At 57.5% G+C, this 23261-nt stretch overlaps 1 protein-coding gene across 6 annotated transcripts; it reads left to right on the top strand.

Annotated features, from left to right (window-relative positions):
* The first annotated feature begins 1455 nt into the window (after window positions 1–1455).
* SORBS3 (sorbin and SH3 domain containing 3) lies at window positions 1456–21482 on the top strand. 6 transcript variants are annotated; one of them, XM_036888903.2, is made up of 22 exons: window positions 1681–1826; window positions 2224–2318; window positions 4019–4175; window positions 4438–4555; window positions 6021–6214; window positions 7033–7096; window positions 9273–9311; window positions 9795–9861; window positions 11550–11640; window positions 11858–11944; window positions 12042–12095; window positions 12951–13037; window positions 13523–13569; window positions 13948–14087; window positions 14284–14336; window positions 14461–14507; window positions 14677–14791; window positions 16277–16402; window positions 17613–17921; window positions 18727–18830; window positions 19258–19364; window positions 21155–21482. In XM_036888903.2, exons 3-22 carry the CDS (start codon window positions 4074–4076, stop codon window positions 21214–21216), a joined length of 2013 nt encoding a protein of 670 aa, XP_036744798.2. In that variant the 5' UTR covers window positions 1681–1826; window positions 2224–2318; window positions 4019–4073; the 3' UTR covers window positions 21217–21482. The 6 variants fall into 6 exon arrangements, with proteins under 6 accessions (XP_036744796.2, XP_036744794.2, XP_036744795.2 ...); XM_036888899.2 differs by lacking the exon at window positions 2224–2318 and having other exon boundaries at window positions 1458–1826; window positions 14464–14507; XM_036888900.2 differs by lacking the exon at window positions 2224–2318 and having other exon boundaries at window positions 1459–1826; window positions 4483–4555.
* Window positions 21483–23261: the final 1779 nt, after the last annotated feature.

Here is a 23261-nt window from a genome sequence, read left to right as displayed (position 1 = left end):
AGAGCTCCTACACTCCTTTCCGCAGCTGTCTTGAGTGGGCAAGGGCTACCCATCCCAGTCCTTTCAGTTTCCCTGGAGAATCAGAGATGCTTGCAAGGGGCCTTAAAGGTAATCGAGTTCAGCTCCCTGCTCAGTGCAATCATCGCCTCTACAAAGATGCTCCCAGTTGGCAGACTTTGAACCCCGTAATCATTTAAGAGCTCTTCTTTGGAAACCTTGGGTCTGCTTCCAAGTATCTACCCATAGTCCCACTAGCACTAGTGCAGCCGGCCTGTTTCCACCCTGCAGCCCGGTAGCCCCCAAGCCCCTGGAAGCTAGCCAGCATTCCTTGTCTCTCCTTCCCTTGTCACTTGTGATACTATTTCACGCCGGTTCACAACTGGAATATCTCTTTGAACTGAGCAGAAAGAAAGCTAATAGTATCAATGATGGTAGGGATTAAGAAAAAACAGCTTTGTTTCGTCTTTTCTCCATTCCTTCTCAACTTTTGAGTTGAATGATGAACTTGGAAAGCAGTCTAAAGTGCATGGTGGTTTCAGGCACCGATCTTACACCCAGTAGGTATTTTATAAATGTTTTCATATTTGCATAATGTGTAACTGAGCACTCCCAAAATAGACCTGACATTGCCCAATAACTATTAGCTATTTGGTTGCTTTGGGGCTTGGAGTCCCTGAGCCAAGCCAAGAGCTAGAAGTACTCCTGGGCCTATCCATTAGCGGTAACATTCATTCACAGCCCTCACTTTCTATACCAGGCTCTGGGTGGACCCAGAGGCTTGGGGGGAAAAGAGTAGACGGGATGCCAGAGGGATCGGAAGCCAATGGGCGCGGGCTCTTGGGACTGGTGTCAGAGCAGCGGGAACAGCGGAAAAGCAAGATCAAAACAAATACGGTTGTGGGAACACCGAGACCCTGGTAACCCCATCCCCGCCAAAGGGATCCCGCCCTCATCCTCTTCGGGGGCGCGGCACGCCCAGAGGGCCGCTCCCTCAGGCCGATTTCCTCCCGGGGCCGCCCCCCGCGCTGCTTGCACGTGTGTGAGCCCCCGCGCGCGTGTCTGCAAGCACAAACTCTTCCCAAGTGGGGAGAGAGGCGGCGGGTCCTCCACGCGGTCCGCTAGGCCACTCTAGAGCCTGCGCAGCGCCCTTATCTCGGCCCCAGCCTGTCTGCATCTCGGTCCCGTCTGCCAGGCTGCCGGCTCCGTATCAGTTGCTGGCTCGACCCGGGCTCTTTAATCATTCCTGCCCGCTGTCCTGGCTCCGCGGCGCAGCGGCTCCCCTTCCCACACTCTGGAAACGTCGCTGGAAACTCTGAGTGGCGCTCGCTGGCGGCCCCGCCCCCGCCCCGACGCCAGCCCCGCGGTGGGGGCCGCGGAAGGCAGCTGGGAACCAGGGCGGGCTCCCCGGGGACCCTCGGCGGCCCCTCCCGGCGCCGCCGCGCGACCGGCCCGGCCCCCCCCCCCGCAGGGGCCACGGCGTCCCCGAGGCGCGGCCCGACGGGGCCCCTCGCACGCCCCCGGCCGGCGGAGCGCCCGCCCCTGCGCCCCGCCGCGCCGCCCACAGTCCAGATGGGACGGAGGGGAGCGCCTCTCGCGCCTTCCTCCCTGCGCGGCCCTCGGCCAGTCGGTCCCCCTCTTCCTCCTCGCGCGGCCAGCCTCGCGGAGCCCGTCCGGACCAGGTCACGAGGACGGACGCACAGCCCGGACCTCTCCCTGCCCTCCCTCCCCGAGGGCCAGCCGCCGCCGCCGCGCCAGGCGGGAGCCGGGCAGCGATGCTCCTGCCCTCCGGGGCGTGCGCGGCCCCCGCCACCTGCTCGCTGGGGAAGGTAGGTGCCGGGAAGGAGAGGAGGCGGGGCGCAGTCCGGTGGGGGGACCCGCGCCCAACCCGAGGGAAGGGCTGAGAGCCCTCCCTCCCCCTGGGGTCCTCGTCCCAAACTCTGGGATGGAAAGAGGCGAGAATTCCACCCCTCGATCCAAAAAAAGAGAAATTTGACAAAACCTGCCCTTGTCCACGTGGACCTGTAGCTGGTAAATAGCTGGGAGAGCCCCTAGGGCCAAGCCCCCAAGGTCAGGACAGTACTTGGGGGGGGAAGGGGTCCGCGGACTACAGCAGCTGCCTCGCCTGTTCCAGCCGTTTGGGGCTGGCTGCCAGGGTGAAGGGCTGCCTGAGCTCTGCGAGAACCGCTGAGATTTCCTGGCACCCTCTGTCCTTGCCCAATCCAGGACCAATTGTGGGGCCTCTTTCTTGCTATGAGAAGTCAGTGTCTCCTGGCACAACTCCAGGAGTGAAACGCAGCCCACCTTTCCTACCTACTGCCGTACGTCCCTGGGGACACGCCACAGGGAACAGTGCTGGGGGAGGGCATACTGGGCCACCAAGGATCAGCAACCCCTGGGAAGTGGGTGGTGTGGGGCGACCTCCTGCCCTCCCCGTCCTGGGAGAGGGCAGTTCTCACCCAGCACAGCAGGGTGGGACAGAGCCCCAGTCAGATGACATGTGGGACTGCTGATGCTGACTGTGCAACTTGGCCTCAAGCAGCTGCCGGGAAGGGGCGGGGGTGCTGCTAACACGGATTCCCCAGGCCTCCCCTGCCTCAATTTCTCCTGCAAGGGGAGGGAGAGCAGCAGGAACTGGGGTGTGCCTGCATGTTTTGCTCTTGGTAGGAGTCCTAATTGGCTCCAGCTGGTGAGCTGCCCCTCCTCCAGCCTCGGACCTCCACGCCCCCCACAGCACAGGAAAGCTGTGTCCCCAAAAGGTCTTTCACATGTCAGAAGGAATCAGCTGGTGAGCTGCCCCCAGCCTTGCTGTGCCCTCCAGCCCCTGTGGCCCCAGCACGAGCAGGACGCAGGACTAATCACGGCCCCTATTGTACCTTCATCCCTTCTGGTCTCCAAAGCTTGTGTGCTGTTCATGTGACCCCCCGACTGCACACTCCCTACCTACTCTCCAGCTGACACCCCTCTATACCCACACCTTCCATTCTGCTCCCATGACCCCCCAGGGTGGCCGCCACAGGTCACATGCACAGCCCCTGCAGTCACATTCCACCACACACACACACAGCACCTCGCAAGGCCCTTGAGGTCTTCGCATGGGCCCCTGGAACCCACGGGCACACAGCCTAACTGAGCAAAAGCGCCTGAACTGGTCCAGCCCCTGGGGGTGGCAGTGGTTGGCTCAGCTTCTGGCCCGCTCCACCTGCACAGGTGAGGAGGGAAGAGCTCTGCTCCATGGCTTTCTGGGTGCTCTGTTTATACAACTGTCTGCAAGTGGGGGGCTGGGGGTGCGAGTGAGGAACACTCAGCACCTCCCTTCTGTGAGCAATGCCAGCTCTGCCCTTAGCCCGTTCTTCTCTCCATCCCAGCCCACACTGGCACCCTAAGCCCTCTGAGGCTTCAGCTGAGGGAGGGAGGCCAAAGGGAGCTGGTAGCCCTTTGAGCTCAGGAGTGGTTACCTGCCTGGAAGTGTCCCCACGTTCTCCTCCTCGGGACCTTGGCCCTTTGGGCAGTGGGTTATCCCGGGCTTCTCCCCTGGCCTGAATAACCTCTTGTGCCCGCTGGTAAGCAGCCACTCACACAGGGCCTGGGGGAAGCAGGGGGAACTTAATCAAGGCCCCAAGTGCCCAGGCCCCCCTCTGCCAGCTGCCCCAGTTCCCTCTGCTTTCCCTCTGGGGGAGTGGGCTACACCAGCCAGCAAGAACCCCAGAGGGGCCGGCCAGCAGGCCTGCATGCCCCAGGCTTTGCCCAGCAGGTTCCTGGCCGGCCTCCCTCCTTGCCCTGGCCTCCCCCTCCCCCACTCCCACCCGAAGCTCCTGCCCAGGGCCTAACAAGTGGCCCATTGTGCCTCTGGGAGCCAGCACGGGCAGCCTGTAGGCAGATGCCCACAGCGGCCTGTTTCCTGGGTCCTTGAGCTCCCACCCAGCTGGCCCGACCCCCTCCTGCCCACCTCGAGGTCAGGCCCAGAGGGCACTCAGCCTGGGCCCAGCAGGGCTTTCCCTGCCTCCTACCTTCCCCACAGAGGACACGCAGAGGAGCGACTGGCACAGCCCAAGTACTCCAACCTTGACCCAGGCATGCAGGCCCCACCCTGCAGCCTTCCCACTGGGCTCAGCCTGGACGACTTCATCCCCAGTCACCTCCGGGCCCACGTGCGGTCCTCGTCCCGGGGGACACGGGTGAGCGAGAAAGCGAGGAGAGGGTTACTGTGGGCCCACCACTGAGGCCTCGCAGGAAGGGTGCAGGGGTGGGAGGGGCAGGAGGATTAAAGGAAGGGAGGGAAGCGGGCAAGACAGCTCTCAGAGAGCCTCGCTGGCTTTCTGCAAAAGTCGGGCTGGCCCTCCAGGCCTCACCAGGCGCAGGGCTGTGCCTGGGAGCCCCGCCTTCCGCCCTTCTGCAGAACCTTCGGGCCTGAGCTGCTGCTCCTGGCCCTCCCCGCAGGTGCCTGTGATCCGGAATGGCGGCTCCAACACCCTTAATTTCCAGTTCCATGACCCTGCTCCCAGGACGGTGTGCAATGGGTACTTCACACAGAGGAGAGATGCTTCTCGGCACCCAGGTGGGTCTGCTCAGGAAAACCTGCCCCAGGAGCCCCTTGTCGGGGTTGGGGGCTCAGCGCCTCTGGGCCCTAACCGTCTGGCACCCCACTGTGCAGAGCTGGAGGGGCAGGAGGGGGATGGGGGGTCCTAAAGGCCCAGGTCTCTGAGCTCAGCTAACTGCCCCTCCCTGTGTGCGCCTGAAGGCAGAGGGAGCAAAGATGCGCAGGGAGAGAGCAGACTGACACATCCCTTCCCCTTCCCTCCCTCCGTGCCAGGGGAAGGAAGTGTGCGGACATAGCCTTGGGGGCCAGGGAGGAGCTTGGACTGGGGATGGAAAGGTGGAGGAATGCTGTGTATGTTGGCTGGAGAAGGTGTGGGGGCTGAACACCACAACAGGCCTGAAGGCCCTGTCCCATCTGTAGTCAGTGGCCTGGCAGCAGGTTGGAGGGGCAGCTCTGCGAGCCTGTCAATTCCTGGGCAGCTGTGAGTCACCACAGCTCGGCCCAAGGGGTCTGGGAGATTCTGGGACCTCCTGGGTGCAGGCACACCCTAAGGGCCCTCTCCTGAGGAGGGTAGCATCCTTTACTGAGGGTTCCTGTGAGGCAGGCACTGTGTCTAATCATTTAGTCATTGAACAAATAATTGTTGAAACTTAGAGTATGGTGGGCATGATAAAGACACATTAAAAGCCTTATCTCATTTAATCCCTTGATAGCCTAGCAAGGTAGGGTATGATTATCAGTATCTTCCCAGCATGGAACCTAAGTCTCAGAGGCATTCAGTCCCAGATGCTGAACTGAGGTTCAAACCATTGTCCAGCCCCAAAGCCCCTATGCTGCTACCCTGGCTCCCTGGGGGCTGTAGGTTCTGGGGAAGTTGAGGACAAGCAGCTGTGTTTGGTGGATGAGTTTCTGTCCCTTATCCAGAGCCTTCTGTCTGTGGGCCGGGTGTTGTGCTGAGCATGTCACACATAGCAGACCTCCCTGAATCTTTGCCACAATCACACTTGTTGTACAGAAAGGGAAACTGAGGCACTAGAGAGGATGCTTGCTGTGTCCAAGGTCATACAGCCAGTGGGTGGCAAAGCCAGAATCCGAATTCACGTCTGCCTCCTCCGAGCCGTGTCCTTTCTGCTACACCTTGCTGACTCTCCAACTGGGATGTCCCCAACATCCTCTGCAGGCAAAGATTCCCAGCCCTCATTCTGAAAATCCTTACTTAGCACAGCCCCAGGAAAGCAGGGTAGGGTGGGTGAGGGCATGGATTTCTCAAGACAAAATCCATTTTCATTTACTTTAACCAGAAAGTAAACAATCAGAGAGACCTGTGGTCCTACTAGGAATGGGGAGGTTTGAAGAGTCTTCATCGTCAACTCAAACAAACAAGGAAATGTTGAAAGTTTTGAATCCACAGGGATCAGTGCTCAGAGCAAGTTCAGGTGGGGCCCCGGGCCTCTGCTAATGCTTTCCTGCACACGGCCTACAGACCTTGCTTGGTATCAGACCTGGCCAGGCCCGGGGAGCCGGCCCTCTGCGAGCCAGAAGACCCCTGCCTCCCAGTGTCCCCAGAACTGGTCAGCCACGTGGACCAAGGACAGTAAACGTCAGGACAAGCGCTGGGTCAAGTATGAGGGAATCGGGCCCGTGGATGAGAGCGGCATGCCTATTGCTCCCCGATCAGTGAGTCCAGGGGGCTCATGTTGAGCTCCACTTCTGTGAATTCAAGTGGGGGTAACAAAGGCTGTACCCAAACCATTCCAGAAGAAAGCAGGGGTTCCACTGTGGTGGGTTTGGGGGCTCGTGACCCCAGAGCATCACAGGCTCTCTGTGTATCTGAGTTGCACAGGTGGTTTGTGGCCAGATGGGGGGATCCAGAATGTCCTCCAGGTTCCTCAGGGCGGAGAGCTACTGCTGTGAGGACTGATCCCGGCAGGGACCCCCTCGTATTTCGCAGCTCCAGTGCCTGGCACAGCACTCATGAAATGATTGCTGATTGAGTGAGCTAGACTCTTGAGTGAGAAGGCCTCACGCCTTGGTAGGCATGGAAGGACCAGGGGTCCAGGCTCTGAGAGGCCTGCCCTTCTTCCTCCTGGTGCCTGTCTTGAGCCAGCGCCTGCCTCTAGTTCTCCACCTCCTCATATGAAACAAGTTTGCAACATCCCCTTTCTGCCTCCCAGGGCTGTTTTGAATCTCAGGGGAGACAGGAATGTGAAATGCCATTTGCTCCCTATATTATCGCATATATTTTTCATTACACAGAAACACACATTCTTTGTAGAAACATGGGAAATATAGAAAAGCAGAGAGATAAAAACATAAACCACCTAAATCTCACAGTTGATGATCATCACTGATATCCTTCCATGCATCTCATTCATATGTCAACAATAGCCCACCCACTGGGGCTTCAAGGGTGGCCAGAGAAAGGACTCAGTGACAAAAAATTTCTGTGACTTGATACTGGGAATGTGGCCTGACTTTGCCTTTTCTGATCCCAGAGCGTTGACAGCCCCAGGGACTGGTACCGGAGAATGTTCCAGCAGATTCACAGGAAAATGCCAGGTGACTCTAACACTCTTCCAGGGCCCTCTCTTTGTCTGAGTGGGCACTGGCCCTGGGGCTTGGGGAGGGAGGGGCAGAAAAAGGAACCTACCTTCTCCAGGACATCTTCCCCGCCTAGCCCAGGCTCTGTGGTGAGTGGACCCCAAAAAGGGCCAAAGGAAGGAATCTCCAATCTCCAATTTGTACTCGGGGGCACAGTGGCCAAACACTGTCCCTGGTATTTGCCTCTGAGGGTATTGGGAAGCCAGGAGGTCCTCATTTGTTCAGTCAGTCCCTTGACTGTCTACTGAGCACTTACTGTGTGTTGAGCTCTATTGTAGGTACTGAAGATGAAATGGAACAAAAAAGAATGTCCCTGGGTAGTGGAGCTAAGAGAGAGATAGACAGTCTAAACAGATAAATGTTTAATATGGCGATGACAGTAAGGGCATGAGAAAAAGGCTAGGGAGTGCTCAGGGTGGGACAGGCTTCAGAGCAGAGGGCTGGAGGGCTGAAGGGGAGGGGCCTTGAAGGCAGGGGTGCCCAGACACCCAGAGGCAGGAGCAGCCAGGCTGGTTTGGAGCAGCAAGGATAGTCTGGATGGAGTGAGGGGGGTATGTCATGGGAGATGGTGTCACAGAGTGATGGGACTGGGTCACCAAGGGCCTGTGGGGACAGTACGAGGACTTTAGGTTTTACTCTGCAAGAGCCAGGGAGCCACCAGGAGGTCCTGAGCACAAGAGTGACACACTTCTAGGAGGGCTGGCTGGAAAGTACTGGGGGTGTGTGCAGAGGGCTGGAGGGCTGGAGGGCTGAAGGGGAGGGGCCTTGAAGGCAGGGGTGCCCAGACAGTTAGGAGGCCTGGCTTTAATCCCAGTTAGAGATGCCAGTGTCTCAGGCCAGAGCAATAGCAGCAGGCCTGCTGGGACTCTGGAGACAGAGTCATGGGAATTTGCCAATGGATTGGATGTGGCGTGGAAGAGAAGAGTCAAGGATGACTTTGAACCTAAGCAAGTTGAAGGATGGAATTGCGATGTATAGATACAGCCAAGACCGTGGAGGGGCAGGCCTAGGAAGCATTCGGTTTTCCATACAGTAGGTACATCTGAGCGGAGATGTCTAGGAGGCAGTTAATATGCAAGCCTGTAGTTCAAGGGCGAGGCCTAAGCTGCAGATGGAAATACCTGGGACTCAGAGGTTTTGACTTAAAGCTCCCCAAGTAATTCTAATGTGCAGCCAAGGTTGTGAATCCCTGGAATAGATGGTATTTTTTGTAAGCCAGACGACTAGGCAAGATCACGGAGGGAGATGGAGAGACAGAGGCCCACTACTGCACCCTGTGATGCTTGGATGTCTAGAGGTTCAGGAGGCCAGCAGGAACGAGCTAAGCAGACTGAGACGGTTCAGCTGGGGAAGTGGGAGGAAAGCCAGAGTGGGCTCCCTGAAGTCAAGTGAAAAAGTCACTTCAAAGGGAGGCGGCGATCACGGTGACAAATGCTGCTTCTGGGTCAAGTACACTGGCCATGTGGTTTGGTGATGGGAAGGTCCCTGGGGTCCTTGCCGAGAGTGGCGGGGCAAGCGTGCCGAGAGCCTGCTTAACAGCCAGGGGCGCTGGGGGCAGCGCATCAGTTATAGATTCTGGGTGCTGTGCAGGCAAGCAGGGAAATCCAGGAGCTGCGGGGAGGGGTGGGGTCTGAAGAGAGGCGTTAGGTTTGCGTTTATGGTAGGTGCCTGCATGCCAAGGGGATGGAGTGGGTCGGCTGGTCAGTAGCTTTTCCTAGGAGGCCCCTGAAAGGCAATAGCACCATGAGGCGAGGGTCTGGGCAAAGGGGAAGGACAGGCTCTTAGAAGCGGGTGCAGAAAGGGAAAGAGGGAGGCGAGGAGGTGAAATTTGCCCCACCTGATGCAGTGACGCACGTTTACAAGGATCAGGGAGGGAAGAGCGGGGCGGAGCGGGGGGGGGGGCGGGGTTTGGGCAAGTCCACTGCCCGCTTGGCTGGCTCTGGCCCCAAGTCTGCCAGAGGCATTTCAAGCCCTCCCGAGGACCGTCCTCCTAATTCCTTCCCTCCCTCAGGACATTCTTCAGGCGCTGACTCAGTCCCTCGGCCCCTGCCCTGGGCAGGAGGGAGGCTGGGAGCTGCGGAGACAGCCTCAGGGGACAGCCTTGTCCCTGACCTGGTCCTTTCTGCTCCCACAGATCTACAGCTGGACTGGACCTTTGAGGAGGCACCCAAAGGTGAGGGGTACAGGTGGCCTGCCCCAGCCCAGTGCTTGCATCTGCCCCTTGCTGCCGCCCTGCCTGGCTTTGGAGCTCCCCAGTTGGCTTAGTTCAACTTAATTTGTATAGCCCGTTTTCAGGGAGCTCCAACCCCCCTGGGAGGTCGATTAAGAGCCTCAGCTCCACTGTCCAGCAAGTGCCTAGGCCTGGCTGTGATTCCTCTGGGTCCCTTTGTCCTCATCTGTAAAATGGGGACACCACCTTCCCCAGAGTTGTTTTGAGGATTTAGTAAAGAGTGTAAAGCTCTTGGTGTAAAGCCAACACTGAGTGGTCCAGAGCCCCACCCCTGTTCCCACAAACGTCCCAGGACGATGGTAGGCACGGGTGCCACAACTGGTTATCAGTGATCATGCAGGTGCCCTAGGCCCCCAGCCCTCGCCTCCCTTGCCCCTGCCTGTGGTCTCCCACCTTCAGTGGCTTCTTTCTGTGCCGCCTCTACAGACTCCAGGCATCCAGGGCCCCAGCAAAGACCTGCCTTCAGGCCAGGCCAAGCCTCCTCTCTGAGCGGGTGAGCCCTCGTGGGAGGGGCCTGAGGGCTGCAGAGGGGGGCTGGCTTCCTTGCCGGACTAGCACCCCCTGGTGGCCACGGCCGGCAAAGCCTCGGGGCAGGAAGGCAGGCAGGCATCTGGCTCCCCACCACTCCAGGTACTCCTCTCCCTGCCAGGGCCAAAGCGGAATGGCGGCGTGGGGGGGGGGGCACTTTGCACCCATTCCTGGCCAGGAATGCCTGTGATGCTTTTGTGGTTGGCAGCAGGAACTCATCACCCCAAAGGCCCACAAGTCATATGGGGTGGAGAGTGGGGTGGCCCACGGCTAGGCGTGGACCTGTTGCAGTGCCCTCTGAAGCCTGGGAGGAAACAAAAGGTGTAGAGGACCCCAAGTTTCCTCCCAGATGCTGCTGAGAGAGGAACCCCTCCAGGTAGGTGAAGGATGTAGTTGCTTTGCTCCATGCAAACCACACAGGCCTAGCCAGGACTGCAAGGGCCCTGGAGGGCCCAACCCAACCTTGGGAATCGGCAGCTTTGCGCTTAAAGTAAAATCAATGAGTTTCTTATTTCTTTATGGGAGGAATATGCTAACCTCACTAGTATAGCCATAGCTGGCCTGTGGCTCTAGGCATCGTCGATAAGATAGAGGCTAAGAGCTCAAGATTTGCACTCAGAGTTCTGGATTCAAGCTGGTGTGCTGCATTAGCTATGTGACCTTGGCAGCTTGATCAGTCTAAGCCTCAGTCTCCCTGTCTGTTAAGTGGGGATCACAGGATGACTGAGGATAAGGCACATGTCTCCGCAGACATTATTAATATACAGACTAGAGCTTCCTTAAACTAGGAACAACATATTCTGTTCTCAGTATCACTATTATTACTATTATTTCTAAAGTAGAAAACGGTCATAATTACAGCCAACAAATCCTGGCCCTCCAGTCAGACATTCCATCTTCTGATACTGGGGCTGTACAGCAGTGGTTACACTTGGTGGAGACATTCAAACTCCACAGACATTGGAACATTTAAGTAGCCAAGCAGGTAGCCTTGCAGGAGAACTAAAGCAAATGTGACATAGTAGTGCCTTGGTGGCTGGAGGGTCTCACAGATGATGTCACTAGATCTAGTGCATGCAGGGAACTGAGGCCTGGGGAGCAGAAATAACCTGCCCAGGGCTCCTGTGTCAGGGCTGTAGGCTCTCTGCCCTGTCCCAGGTTTTCCTGGGACTAAGGTGTAGCCCTGTACCCTTGGGCATGTGTGCAAGACCCCTTTGGGCTATGGCAGCTGGAAAGGCCAGCTTCAGTGAGGCTGCACAAACCGCGATGGTCCTGGGGCCACACTGAACACAAATGCAGGTTATTTCACCCAGGCCAGCAGGAAAGGGGCTGACCACTCCTGGAGCACATGCCTGTGCCAGGCCTTCTCCCTGCTAAGGTTTCCCCACCTAAGGTTTGCCGCAACCTTACAAGGTGGAAGTTGTCCTTACAGTACCTGAAGCTCTCGGAGTCTAGTAGCTTGCCAGAAGGCCACACAGCTAAGTGGTAGTTAGGATTTGAACTTGGAGCCACTGACTTTCCACTACCTAACAGTGCTCCTGCAGCTCCAAGTGGGTGGGGAGGTAGGTGCAGCTCCCTCTACCAGGGTTGTATGCTCACTTATGCCTCAGTTTCTCTAAAAGGAACCTGAAGAGCATTCCTCCCTTTCTTTAGGAGGAGCTGGGGCCTCTCTGAGGAGTTTCCTAGAAGCACCTTCAACTGTAATCCTGGAGCACTCTCCTCCCCGCTCCAGACCAAAAATCAGGTAGCCTGCACCTCCCGCTCCCCACAGTGGCCATGCTGTGCTCCATGGCCAGGTGCCTTTCAGCTTGGGGTGGCCCTGGACAGCCAGGAGAGTCTCACTCCTCAAGAGGGAACCAGCAGGCAGTGGGGTGTGGCAGTGGCCTGAAAGACTGCTGTTTATGCCTGGCGAGTATGCCTGTACCTCTCTGTTCAAGCTCATGCCCACCCCTTCCACATAGGTGCCCAGACACCAAGAGAAAGCAGACAGTATCTGGACTGAAGATTCTTGGAACCAGTTTTTGCAAGAACTAGAATCTGGGCGGAAGGCGAGTGTGGGCCTCGTCCTCTGGGAGTGGATGCGCTGGTCAGCTAGTGTGTTTGGAAGGCAAACTCACCCCTCTGACTCACCCTTCCTGCCCTTAGCCTAAGAAACCACTGGTGGAGGACCCTGTTGAGAAGCCCTCCCAGCCCATTGAGGTGAGTGCTGCAGGGTAGGTGGGGTGGGGTGGGGCAGCAGAGACACAATGCTGGGGGACAAAGGAGGGCCATTCTGGGTGGTGTCTGCCCCAGTGACCATGGACAAAGGCCACGGACCCCACGCTCTGCTCCTCTCCAGTCCCATACAGTTTACCTCTGTATCCCCAGCACATGGGACAGTGCCACTCAAGCATGTGTTGAAAAAAATGTGTGTTGACCAAAACAGGAGCAGAGAAGGGAGTTGCAGGAGTGAACGTGAAGTGTCAGGAAGGATTTTTGGAGGTGGACCTGGGCTCTGGTTGGGAGGGCTTGGCCAGGCAGACAGAGGGTGCTGGCTCAGGGTTGGGGAGATGCAGAAGCAAAGGCTGGACGGGGGCAGGGTGCTGTGTGTGTGTGTGTGTGTGTGTGTGCGGCAGCTGGAGGGGCAGTGGGAGGAAAGCAGGTTGTGTTGTGTACAGTGAGGCCAGGTGGTGGAAGGCCCATAGAAGACTTGATGGGAGAGAAACTAGCCCTGTAGGCTCTTGAACAGAGAAGTATCCTGACCAACAGTGGTGCTGAGTAGTAGTAAGTAGTAGTAGGGGAAGTAGTAAGGTAGTGTCCCAGGCCTGCAGGATGAGTGAGCCCAGGCAGGAGGGAGGGCCTGGGACATCCCCTGCCCGCACGACACCCGGAGACACACCTCCCCACAGGCGCACAGGCAGGGAGCCTGTCCTGGCACTGTACCCTGAGTTTGCCCTTTACTCCAGTGCCCCGTGCTTCGTCCTCCTGCCCGCTGGGCTGCTCACACCTGACCTTTGCCCAGCGCGCCCACTGCCCTACCCCCACCGCCCGTCTCTCCCCGTAACCGGCACCCAGGTCCTCCTGGAGAGAGAGCTGGCCAAGCTGAGCGCGGAGCTGGACAAGGACCTGCAGGCCATTGAGACCCGGCAGCCGACGCCCAAGGTACCGGCCTTCCCGACCCCTCTCTGGGGCCTCCGGAACCCGGAGCCCGCAGCAGCGGGGCTTGGCTGGGCGGCCAGGCCGGCCAGAGGTCGCCTTCAGCCGCTGGGCGCGACCTTGGGCGGACCTCATCCCCGCCTGCTCTCTTCTCCGTAAGATGCAGGGCACGGACTTTCCCAGGGACTCCTAGGGGCCCTTCCAGGCCGAGTCCGCGTCAGCCTGACGTCCCGGGGCCGAGGGCTCGCCTCCCCGCCTCCCCGCCTCGCCCCGCCCCCTGGGCCCGGCCCGCGGGGACCCAGGCCGGGAGCGGCTGTCCCGGCCGGCCTCCGCCTCGCGCCGCCCCCGGCTCCTCCCCGGCTCCTCCCGGTCCCCGCCTGCGCGGCGGCCCTCCTTCCCCGCCCGGCCGCAAACTTTCCCGGAGACTGCGCCCCGGCCGCCGCTGGGACCTGGCGGCCCGGGCCCTGACCGCGCCTTGTCTCCCCGCACAGGTGCCCCAGGCGCCCCGTCGGGTCCGGGAGCCGCGGTCCCCCGTCCGGTGAGCGGCGGGGCACCGGGCGGGCGGCTGGGCGGGGAGCGCGCCGGCGGGGACGTGGCGCGGGGCGGGGGCGGCGCGGGGATGAGCTGGACGCGCGGAGGGCGCGCGACCAGGGCCCGGAGCCGCCTGCGGCCGCCTGGCCCGCCCCCCCCCGAGGAGCCGGCCTGATCCGACGCGCGCGCCCTTCTCCCCCGGCCTGGGCCGCACCCTTTCCCGGCCGCGACTGCTCGGGAAGTTGGACATCCTGCTGGGAGCCCCGGACCTGGGAGATGCCTTGGGAGGAGGCAGTGGGAGATAGGGGGCATTTGGGTGGTCAGGGTGAGCCGGGTCGAGTGCGAAGCCCCGGACAGGTGGCTGACTCTCTGTGTCCCTGCACAGCCCTGCCTCCGCCTGGAGCTCCAACTCCTCGAATGCACTTTACCAGGGTTCCTCCTGGTCCCTGAGCCCCCACAGAATGGCGGATGGAGGAAGCCCCTTCCTAGGTCGTAGGGACTTTGTCTACCCCTCCTCAGGCCGAGGTAAGAATCAGAACCAGCTGTTTTTTTCACCATACCCAGCACCACACATCAAATACGCTGGTGCCCTGGGGTGGCAGGAGCATCATGGCACCCCGGGCTTACACTGGTTCCTGTCCTGGGGGGAGGGGACATCACCCCATCCCAACCCAGCCCCCCAGACATGGCCTTCTCAAGCTGAGGCAGTGCTTCTCCACAGACCCTAGTGCCTCTGAACGAGGGGGCAGCCCAGCCAGGAAGGAGGAGAAAAAGGTAAGGGGGTGGGAGCCCTAGGGTCAGGGAGGAAGGGGGGCCTAGGGTTGGCCCTGGTGACTGCTGTTCCAGACCTGCCACCTGCTTGACTGAGGTGATCTCTCTGTCCTCTCCCCCTGCCCAGAAGAAGGCCGCCCGACTCAAGTTTGACTTCCAGGCCCAGTCCCCCAAGTAAGGGCCCTTCTCTCTCCTCCCGTTCCTCTGGGACAGTCTCTGTGCCCTGGGGGAGGGAGGTGAGGACACGGAGAGGGTGGAGAGGGCTCTGGTTGTGCAGGACAGGATGTAAAGGGAAGGATCCCTAGGACCTGAGCTTGCCCCATGTCCTCGCCCTGGCCTGCAGGGAGCTGACCCTGAAGAAGGGCGACATCGTCTACATCCACAAGGAGGTGGACAAGAACTGGCTGGAAGGGGAGCACCATGGTCGGCTGGGCATCTTCCCTGCTAATTACGTGGAGGTGAGCAGGACAGCAAGCAGCAGCCTGGCTGGAGTGGATGAGTGCAGAGGCTTAGAGTGCAGACCCCTTTATCCATTCAGGGCCCCTCTCTCGAGCTGGCTGCTCATGCAGGTGTCCTGAGATGTAAGGCTGTGAGCTCAGGGCCAAGCCTCGGCCTCATTCAGGCCCTTGGTCCCAGATGGCCTGGCCCAGCGCTTTGCCTGTATGCAGGAAATGTTTCTTAAATGTGGTCTGAAGGTGGCCCAGTCTGGGGGTGAGAATGAACAAGGTGGCTCCTGTACCTGAGGCCCCCAGCCCTGTCAGTGTCCCCGATCCCCACCACGCAGAATCTGTCTCTCTCCTGCTATCTTTGAGAAGAATCCTAAATGCAGCCGGCAAGAGTGGGAAATATGTGACAGTTTATAAATCACAATGTGCTTCATCATCTTCGTGTGTATCACCTCCCTTGTTTGTTCCTTGCATTACCCTGGAAGTGATAGATTATTCCCATTTTACAGATTCACTTGCTAAAGTTCAGACAACTTGTTAAGTAGAAGGTCTAGAATCTGAATCCAGAGACAGGTTCTGGATTTGACAGAAAATAGGACTATAGGTTGTCTTTTGAGGAATTTCAGATTATCTAATTTATTGGATTAAGTTGTTCATAATATTTTCATATTATCCTTTAATGTTAGTAGGATCTGTAGTGATGTTCTTTCACTCCTGATAATGATAAATTGTGTCTTCTCTTATTATGGCTAGACATTTGTTAATTTCATCTATCTTTTCAAAGAACCAACTTTTGATTTCATTGATTTTTCTCTGTTTTGTTTTCATTTTCATTGGTTTCTGCTTCTTTATTATTTCCTTCCTCTTGCTTAACATTAGGTTCAGTTTGCTTTTCTTTCTGTAGTTTCTTGGGGTGGTATTTTAGAATATTGATTTGAAACCCTTTTCCCTAATGTAAGCATTTAATGCTGTAAACTTACCTCTATGCACTGCTTTAACTGCATCCTACACATTTTGATGTTTTGTTACTTTCAAGCAACTTGAACTATTCTCTTATTTCCTTTGTGACTTCCCTCTTTGACCCACAGGCTGGGTTGTTGTTTAATTCAGGCTCTTGGTTTAATAGGCAACACTAGGCCTCCTTTACTGTTAGAACAATTTCTCTGATTCTGAAATTCCACAAAGTATGTGTAGTATTCCATGTCATTAATCACTTACATCTTAGTATGAAGTAGTTTATTAGCTTCTCGTTTTTTATCAGTAGGGTGAAGGGAAGGGAGTATGGGCATTCTGGGTATCTGGTGAACTAGAAGAGGAGGAGGAGGAGGACAGTAGGTTCTCAGCCATAGTCAAATATTAGATCACTTTTAGAACAGGTCACCAGGTGTTCCTTGATCCTTGAAACTCCTTGTTTTCTTCTGTGCACCAATTTTAACTCTCTCACTGTACCCAGTTGCTGTCCAGGTGGAATCTTTGTCATGACCCTGTCTTCCTCAGGTGCTGCCTGCGGGTGAGACCCCCAAGCCCATCAAGTCCCCAACCTACCAGGTGGTGGAATATGGAGAAGCCTTGGCCCAGTACAACTTCAAGGGGGATCTGGAAGTGGAGCTGTCCTTCCGCAAGGTGCGGCCAGGCCAGGCGAGAAGTGGGGAGGGAGGTGCGTGTGTGTGAAGACAGAGGTAAATTTGTGCATTAAAACTTTTTGGTTGAAGAGTCGGATGTACCTATCTTCATTCAGTATTTCAAATTTTGTTGCCAATCTCTTTGGATATGTTACCCTTAACTCAGCCCATTTCTAGAAGTTTGAAACCTTTAGAGTAGCTAAGATTTTTCAATTGCAGGTTGGTAGGCTGTGAGGATTACAATGAGCATTTCAAAAGAATAAAATGGAAGTATTAGAGTGCCTTGCATGTGGCAAGGGTATTTAATCAAAATTTTGGGAAGATTTCTATATAATATACGTATATATATAGTGTTTGTGTGTGTGTGTGTGTACTGGGTTGTTGTTAAAACATTTCTTACCATAGATTGTGATAAGAAAGCTTTAAAAATGTTGTCCTAGGAAGCAGGAAACTGGTCTCCCTTTGGTTGATTTTTGGGGCAGAGGCCTTGTGAGGGTGCCTGGAAGAGCTGGGCCCACGGAGAGAGGGGGCAAGAAGTGGCTAATGGAGAAAGGTGGTGGGGAAGGAGAGGGCTGGAGACCCTCCCCCCAGGGGAGCCCACCTGAGGTCAGTCAGCATGGGGGCTCGAGGACATGCGAGCTGCCCCCAGGGAGTTTGTTTTTGGGTGCAGCTGTGACAGGACGCCCAGTGTGCAGGCAGGGACAGGGCCCAGTCATGGCGGCGGTGGCTGAGGCCTGTCCGGAACTTCTTGCCTGTCTGCCCTTGGTCTCCTTTGCCACAGCAGCAGTGTTATCCCTGCTTAACATGTGAGGAAGCCAGGGCTCAGGGAGGCAGAGTGACTTGCCCAAGTCCACACCGCTTGGAGTTGGCAGAGCCCGGTTCGGACGTGTGTCATGACACCGGCTCTGCCAGGATCTTGGAGAGCCGTGGGGTGGGGTCAGCTTCCAAAGAGGTGGGGCCCAATGCCAACAAACCCAGTGCCTCTGGCTGTGGGAAATGCTTAGACTTCTGCTCGTTCCCTCAGGCAGCCTGGCCTGGCTCCTGACTCGGGGTGGCTAGGTCGCAGAGACCGCCTCGTAGCTGCTTACCTGCCCCGGGCCTGATCCCTCATTCCAGGTGTTAGGTTTCAATGAGACAGCCCAATGTAGGCACCCTCGGGTGCCTTGTGCTCAGCAGGGCCCTGCAGATACTAACCCCTTTCTCTCGACCAGGGGGAGCGCATCTGCCTGATCCGCAAGGTGAATGAGAACTGGTACGAGGGGCGCATTTCAGGCACAGGGCGCCAGGGCATCTTCCCTGCCAGCTATGTGCAGGTGTGCCGCGAGCCCCGACTCCGGGTCTGCGACGATGGTCCCCAGATTCCTGCCTCCCCCCACCTGACCACCACCCACCTGGCCCATCACCCCAGCTCCCCATTAACGCCACGCAGCCCAGCTGAATCCACCAACTTGGGGGGCCGGACCTCCCCCCGCCGCACTGGCTTCTCCTTTCCCACCCAGGAGCCCAGGCCCCAGACCCAGGTAAGATGACCTGCCTCAGACAGGAGAGCTGACCCCCTGCTCCCCACACCACACCCCCCATTCCTATGTCTGGTCCACACTTTGGAATCCTTCCCAGACTGCTCTAGGACAGACCAGCGGGGTGAGTGGGCAGAGCCTCGCACTGCAGCCACACCCTGGCCTTGCGGACCTCAGAGCCCTCAAGTTCATTCTGATCCTTGAGTTGTAGCCTAGGGAGGCATGGGACACCCAGAGGCTCTAGCTGGAAACCCCAAAGCCAGCCTGGGCCTCCTGACCCTCCAAACTCCACTCTTCTACTTTGCCTGTATCAGCCTCTGGGACGGGTGGTGCTGGGAGTCGGGGGTCTGCGATCACCTGCCCTATGACCCGGGCAGATGGCTTACCCTTTCCTGAGTTGGGTTTTCTCACCATAGAATGGGGATAAGAATTTCCACTTCAGAAGTTAGTTGGGTGGATTTGAACTAAAGTTCATAGTAGCTGAGGGTAAAAGATAGTCCTGCTGCTGATGTGGCCCACAAGCACCGCGCCCGCCCCTGTGTTCATCCGTCTGCTTAGCACCCCCTGTGAGCAAGTGCAGGGGCTCCTTCCGTTCCACTTCTGTCCTGCTGGTATTCAGAAACCAGCTACCCACCCTATCTGGGACCCAACCTCCAGCACCAGTGAAGTGACTGGTCATAGATCTCCCGTGACATGGGGGTTCAGTGGACGCGGTGAGGCAGCGTGGGAAATGCTGCTACGGAAGCAGGGAGGCCAGCCTCACTTCTCATGCCTGGGTGTGCCTGCCTTTCCTTCTGTGGACCCCCAGAGGCTCAGCTCGCCTGGCTCAGCGCTGTCCCATCCTGAAGGCTCCAGCCATCCCCTGGACCTGGGGACTTCCTCCCCCAACATCACACAGATACACTGGACCCCGTGAGTACCATCTGGGGGTGCTTGCTCACAGGCGGGGCCTGCCTGGCTGGCAGTGAACACACTAGCCCCCAGAGCCCAGCCCTGCTCCAGGATGGATTTGGGCAACTCCTACTAGGTGGCTCTAGTCCTCGCAGGGCTTACAGTTGAGTTGGTGGGGATGCACTTGTCTGTGGTGTCCTGGCCCCGTCCTCCTCCCGTACTTGGCCCCTTTGCCTCAGCCTCCTCACTGGGCTTCCAGCCCCGAGGTCCACGCCTGTGTGCGTGATGTGCGGGGAGCTCTAGGACAGGCTCGCGGAGCTGGGAGCCTGCCTGGGGAGGAATGCACAGGGCGTTCAGAGGCCGCGTCCACACTCGGGTTGAGAGTCTCTGGGGCTGATTTGGGGGAGGGGAAATGCTTTCATGGTTGCCAGGACGATGTCTTCCACAGGTACCGGGCGATGTACCAGTACAGGCCCCAGAATGAGGACGAGCTGGAGCTGCGGGAGGGGGACCGGGTGGATGTCATGCAGCAGTGCGATGATGGCTGGTTTGTGGGTATGTGGGCCTCGTGGTGGAGCAGCTTGGAAGTGGGCATCTCAGGGTCCCTGGAGGATGGGTGGGGCTAGGCTAGAACGGGGTACCTCGGGGTCTTTGGGGGGATTTGAGGGGGTTGCAGCTGCCTTTCAGTACTGCCTCAGCAAGGATTCATGGCCTGATCACCTTCCACCTACTTGAAGCCAGGCTGCCGGGGGGCCTGGCACTGGATGCCTCTCCAAAGCCAGCACCTCTCTTGTTTGCCTTTGTGCCTTTGGGGGGCGAGGAGGGAAGCAGCCAGCCCAGGGTCACTGATGAAGTCAGCTGGGACTCAGGGCAACCGCAGAGCTGGGACTCCTGACCCGCAGGCCCCTGGCTCCCTTTCACGACACTGCTCTGTCTCCGGAGCCGTCTGGGAGGGGTGAGGACACTAAGCTCCTGACGGGAAGGACCACGTCTCACGTCTGCGAGTCCCCCACCCCCAGCTAGTAGCTAGCTCCCCTCTGCTCCCCGCCCAGGAGGAGGGAGTAGACCCCAGGGCTGACCTAAGGGCAGCTTAGGCAAAGGCTAAACCAGGAAGCCCCGGGTTGGCCTTAGCCTGTTTCTAGGTGGCCAACCCAGTAGACTTCACGTGGCCTGTTTTCCCAGAGGGGGCGGGCCCTGCCCAGCCTCGGCTGCAGAGGAGCAGCCTCCTTAGCAGTGAACAGCGAGAGGCACCCTGCAGCAGGCTGGAGGACCCGAGGGTGGGAGGGGTGCTTGGGCAGGGTGGCCCCTTTCTCATCTGACTCTCAGCACGTCACTGTTGACCAAGCTTTGGCTGCACCCGTGATTAGGAATACTAACTTGTTCTGACAGTCTTATCTCGGAGCAGTGGGCTGGCGGTGGGGGGCAAATTCTGATTCCATTCTGTACACTTCTGCTTTGAATTTTTTTACACCTAATAATAGGTTTTGCAAATTTATGTAGACAAGAAGAAAAAGCACCACTCTTGTGATATAAGCCACAAGTGCTTTTAGAGGAAAGGTGCAGAAAGTTCAGGTTCTCGTCTAATGGGCACATTTCAAGTGCTCAGTAGCAACATGAGGTCAGTGTTGATCATTTTGGACAATGCAGGGCAGGGCAGGCCTCCTGGAGGAAGCGGGGAAGCTGGGCCCTGAAGGGCAGGGGAAGGATTTGGGGTGGCAGAGAGGAAAAGGGAGGCACTGCAGGCAGGGGAACAGTGTCAGCAGGGTCTGGGGGCAGGGACTGGTTGCTCATAAGGAAGTCAGGATACCAGCCTACCGGAAAGGGAAGGCCCAAGACTTTAACTTCATTTTTTATATTTCTTTATCTTCTCGCATCTCCTCTCCACCCCTCCAGGAGAAAGAGTTCTTGGGGGTTATAGCAGACCAGAGGCCTGGATTTAGTCTCGCCTCTACCCCTAAGCAGCCAAGTACTTTTGGGGAATTCATTCTGCCTTCTCGTAGGCCTTACCTGTCCCATCTCTAAAATAAAGGTGAGACCAGTGAGGTTCCTCCTGGTTTGAGTGCCCATGATTCATCCTTCTGCTTCCTGTTTTCCCAAGTAAGGGATGAGTTACTCAAAGTGCAAAATTATACACAGGTGTTGGGTGCTCAAGAGCGGTACATGATTGAATGAATTTAGGGAGTGTCGCTTCTGCCATTAGGGGGCAGGAATGAGGAAAGCAAATCACCCTTCCCCGGACCGGACTGCCACCTGCGATCCTGGGCGCTGCCAGCAGGGGGCAGGGCCCTCACCCCCACATGCCCATCAAAAAGTGTGGGAAATGCTTTTCGTCTTTCCTCTTTCAGGTGTCTCCCGGAGGACCCAGAAATTTGGGACGTTCCCTGGAAATTATGTAGCCCCAGTGTGAATGGTCTCCGTGGCATCTCAGAGCCCAGCCAGGATGGCGTGGGCAGCAGTGGCACTTAAGGAAGGGAGAGAGGACCGCCACCACCACATCCTCCTTCCAGGACCCGAGCTGCTGGCATCTGCAGAAAACCCCAGCAACCTTTCCGTGGAACCCCTTCGAAGCCCGCTGGACTGCTTTCCACCCGCAATTCACAAGCATTCCTCCAGCAGCCCTTTATTTTCTCCCCTTCCCCACTCCCCAAATACAGAGGTCTGCTTTGAAGTGGAGACTGTTTCCGGGCCTTATTGAGACCAGACCCTGAGTCCCCACCCCCACCCTGCTATGGCGTTTCCTCTAACAGGGACCGGCTTCCAGCTTCACCCCCGTGGGGTTCCTCTAACAAGGACCAGCTTCTTAACCTCACTGGGACCAAAGGCTGCCTCTGCCTGGAGGGGATTCCTCCCCTTTCACTCCAGCTTACCTGCCTCCCTTTTACCTTCCTGCTTCCAGCTGGGCCTGGGAGTGATGGTGATGGACACAGCATCTCCTTAGCATTCGAGGCCTGGCAAGAGGCCTTGCCTGAAGGCTTCCTCTTCCCAAAGGCTGCCAAACCCTGGGCCTGGGCTGGGCGCAAAGCTCCATTCCTTGGCCATAGCTGGGAGTTATGTAGAGCATAAGGTGCTACACATGTGATTGCTGCTGTAAGCATCCCAGCAGTGGTGTCCAGGCAGTGCAGGGCCTCAGAGGACTGGCCTGTCCCAAAAGTTTTCCAGGGAGACTGATGTGTGCTGCCCTCCTGCCTCCCCAGCTCTCCCCAGCTCCCAAGTCCCCTCTGGAAGAGAATGTAAAATAAACCTGGATACCAGGGACCTTGCCTGGCAATCCTTTCCTTTGTGGTGGGAGAGGGCTCATCCTGCTTAGGACTATGGAAATTCTTTCAGTGCTGAGATTCAGGTGGGACACGTGTGTGTGTGTGTGTGTGTGTGTGTGTGTGTAGAGGGGAGGCTGGAAAAAGCACCATTATTTCTAAAAATCTCAGCTGTCTGGTCTCAGGCAGAGCCGGGCAGCCCCCCCGGGGTTGGGCAGCTGACAAGCAGTGCCAAGACAATCATCACAGGGGGCAGGGCAGGGCCTGGCTGTGGGGAGAAAGCAGAGATGGGAGCTGAATGTGTCCTTGTTTGCAGACCCTTTTGATTCTGGAGCCACCGTGGGGTTGCTGGGCTAGATGACATCTCTAAACTGTTCTGCTCCTAATGTTTTCCTTGTGTGCTCTGCGTTTCCACACCAAAGCCCTCGCGCTCATGGGCTTGTTTGCTTTCTTTGTTGAGCTCAGGTTTTTGAGCAATTGACTGTGGGGAGCTGGGAGTGGTGGGGCACAGCTAGCCAAAAGCCATTCTTCTCACCCAGGCTTTCGGGCCTCGGCCTCGGTCCCTGTGGGGCCACAGTAGTGGCACAGGCTGGGCCAGGCTGCCCTGCCAAGGAAGGAAAGCTCCATTCCTTGGCCGTAGCTGGGAGTTACACACAGCATAAGGTGCCACACATGTGATTCCTGCTGTAAGCATGCCAACAGGCAGGTTATGGTTCCACACAAAGACTGAGGCTAAGAAACAAGTTGTCTAGGTCACATCATAAAACGCTGAGGCCAGGCTTGCTGTCACCTCTCTGCAAAGTCTCCCAGATGCCCAGGCAGTCCTTGTCCAAAGGCCTCTGGAGAGTCGTGCATGAGGTCAAGGACGTCCCTGGGGCGGCCTGGGCTGCACCTCTTACATTCTTCCTGACAATCCTGTCTTCTAGGTCTGTCACTGACGCACTCCCGCCCAGGTGGGTGGGCAGAGGTGGGTGCTCAGTTGGACGGACGGTCGTGACAGAGGTGGGAGAGGCTTGTGAAAAACAGGTGGTGGCCTGGCCCTGGCAGGTTCCTTGGGCCTGGGTGCGGCCAGAGCCTCAGTGGTGGTTAAATAGCAGCTGGAAGAGCAAGCCCTTGGTGCACTCTTCACGCATTCTGCCGACCCGACCCGGTCCCTGCCGCTGTCTGCTTCTAATCTGGCAGGTCCCCCCATCCTGTG

The sequence above is a fragment of the Manis pentadactyla genome, chromosome 1 (assembly GCF_030020395.1).
Source record: "Manis pentadactyla isolate mManPen7 chromosome 1, mManPen7.hap1, whole genome shotgun sequence".
Lineage (NCBI taxonomy): Eukaryota > Metazoa > Chordata > Mammalia > Pholidota > Manidae > Manis > Manis pentadactyla.
This window is presented reverse-complemented; position numbering and strand designations above follow the sequence as displayed.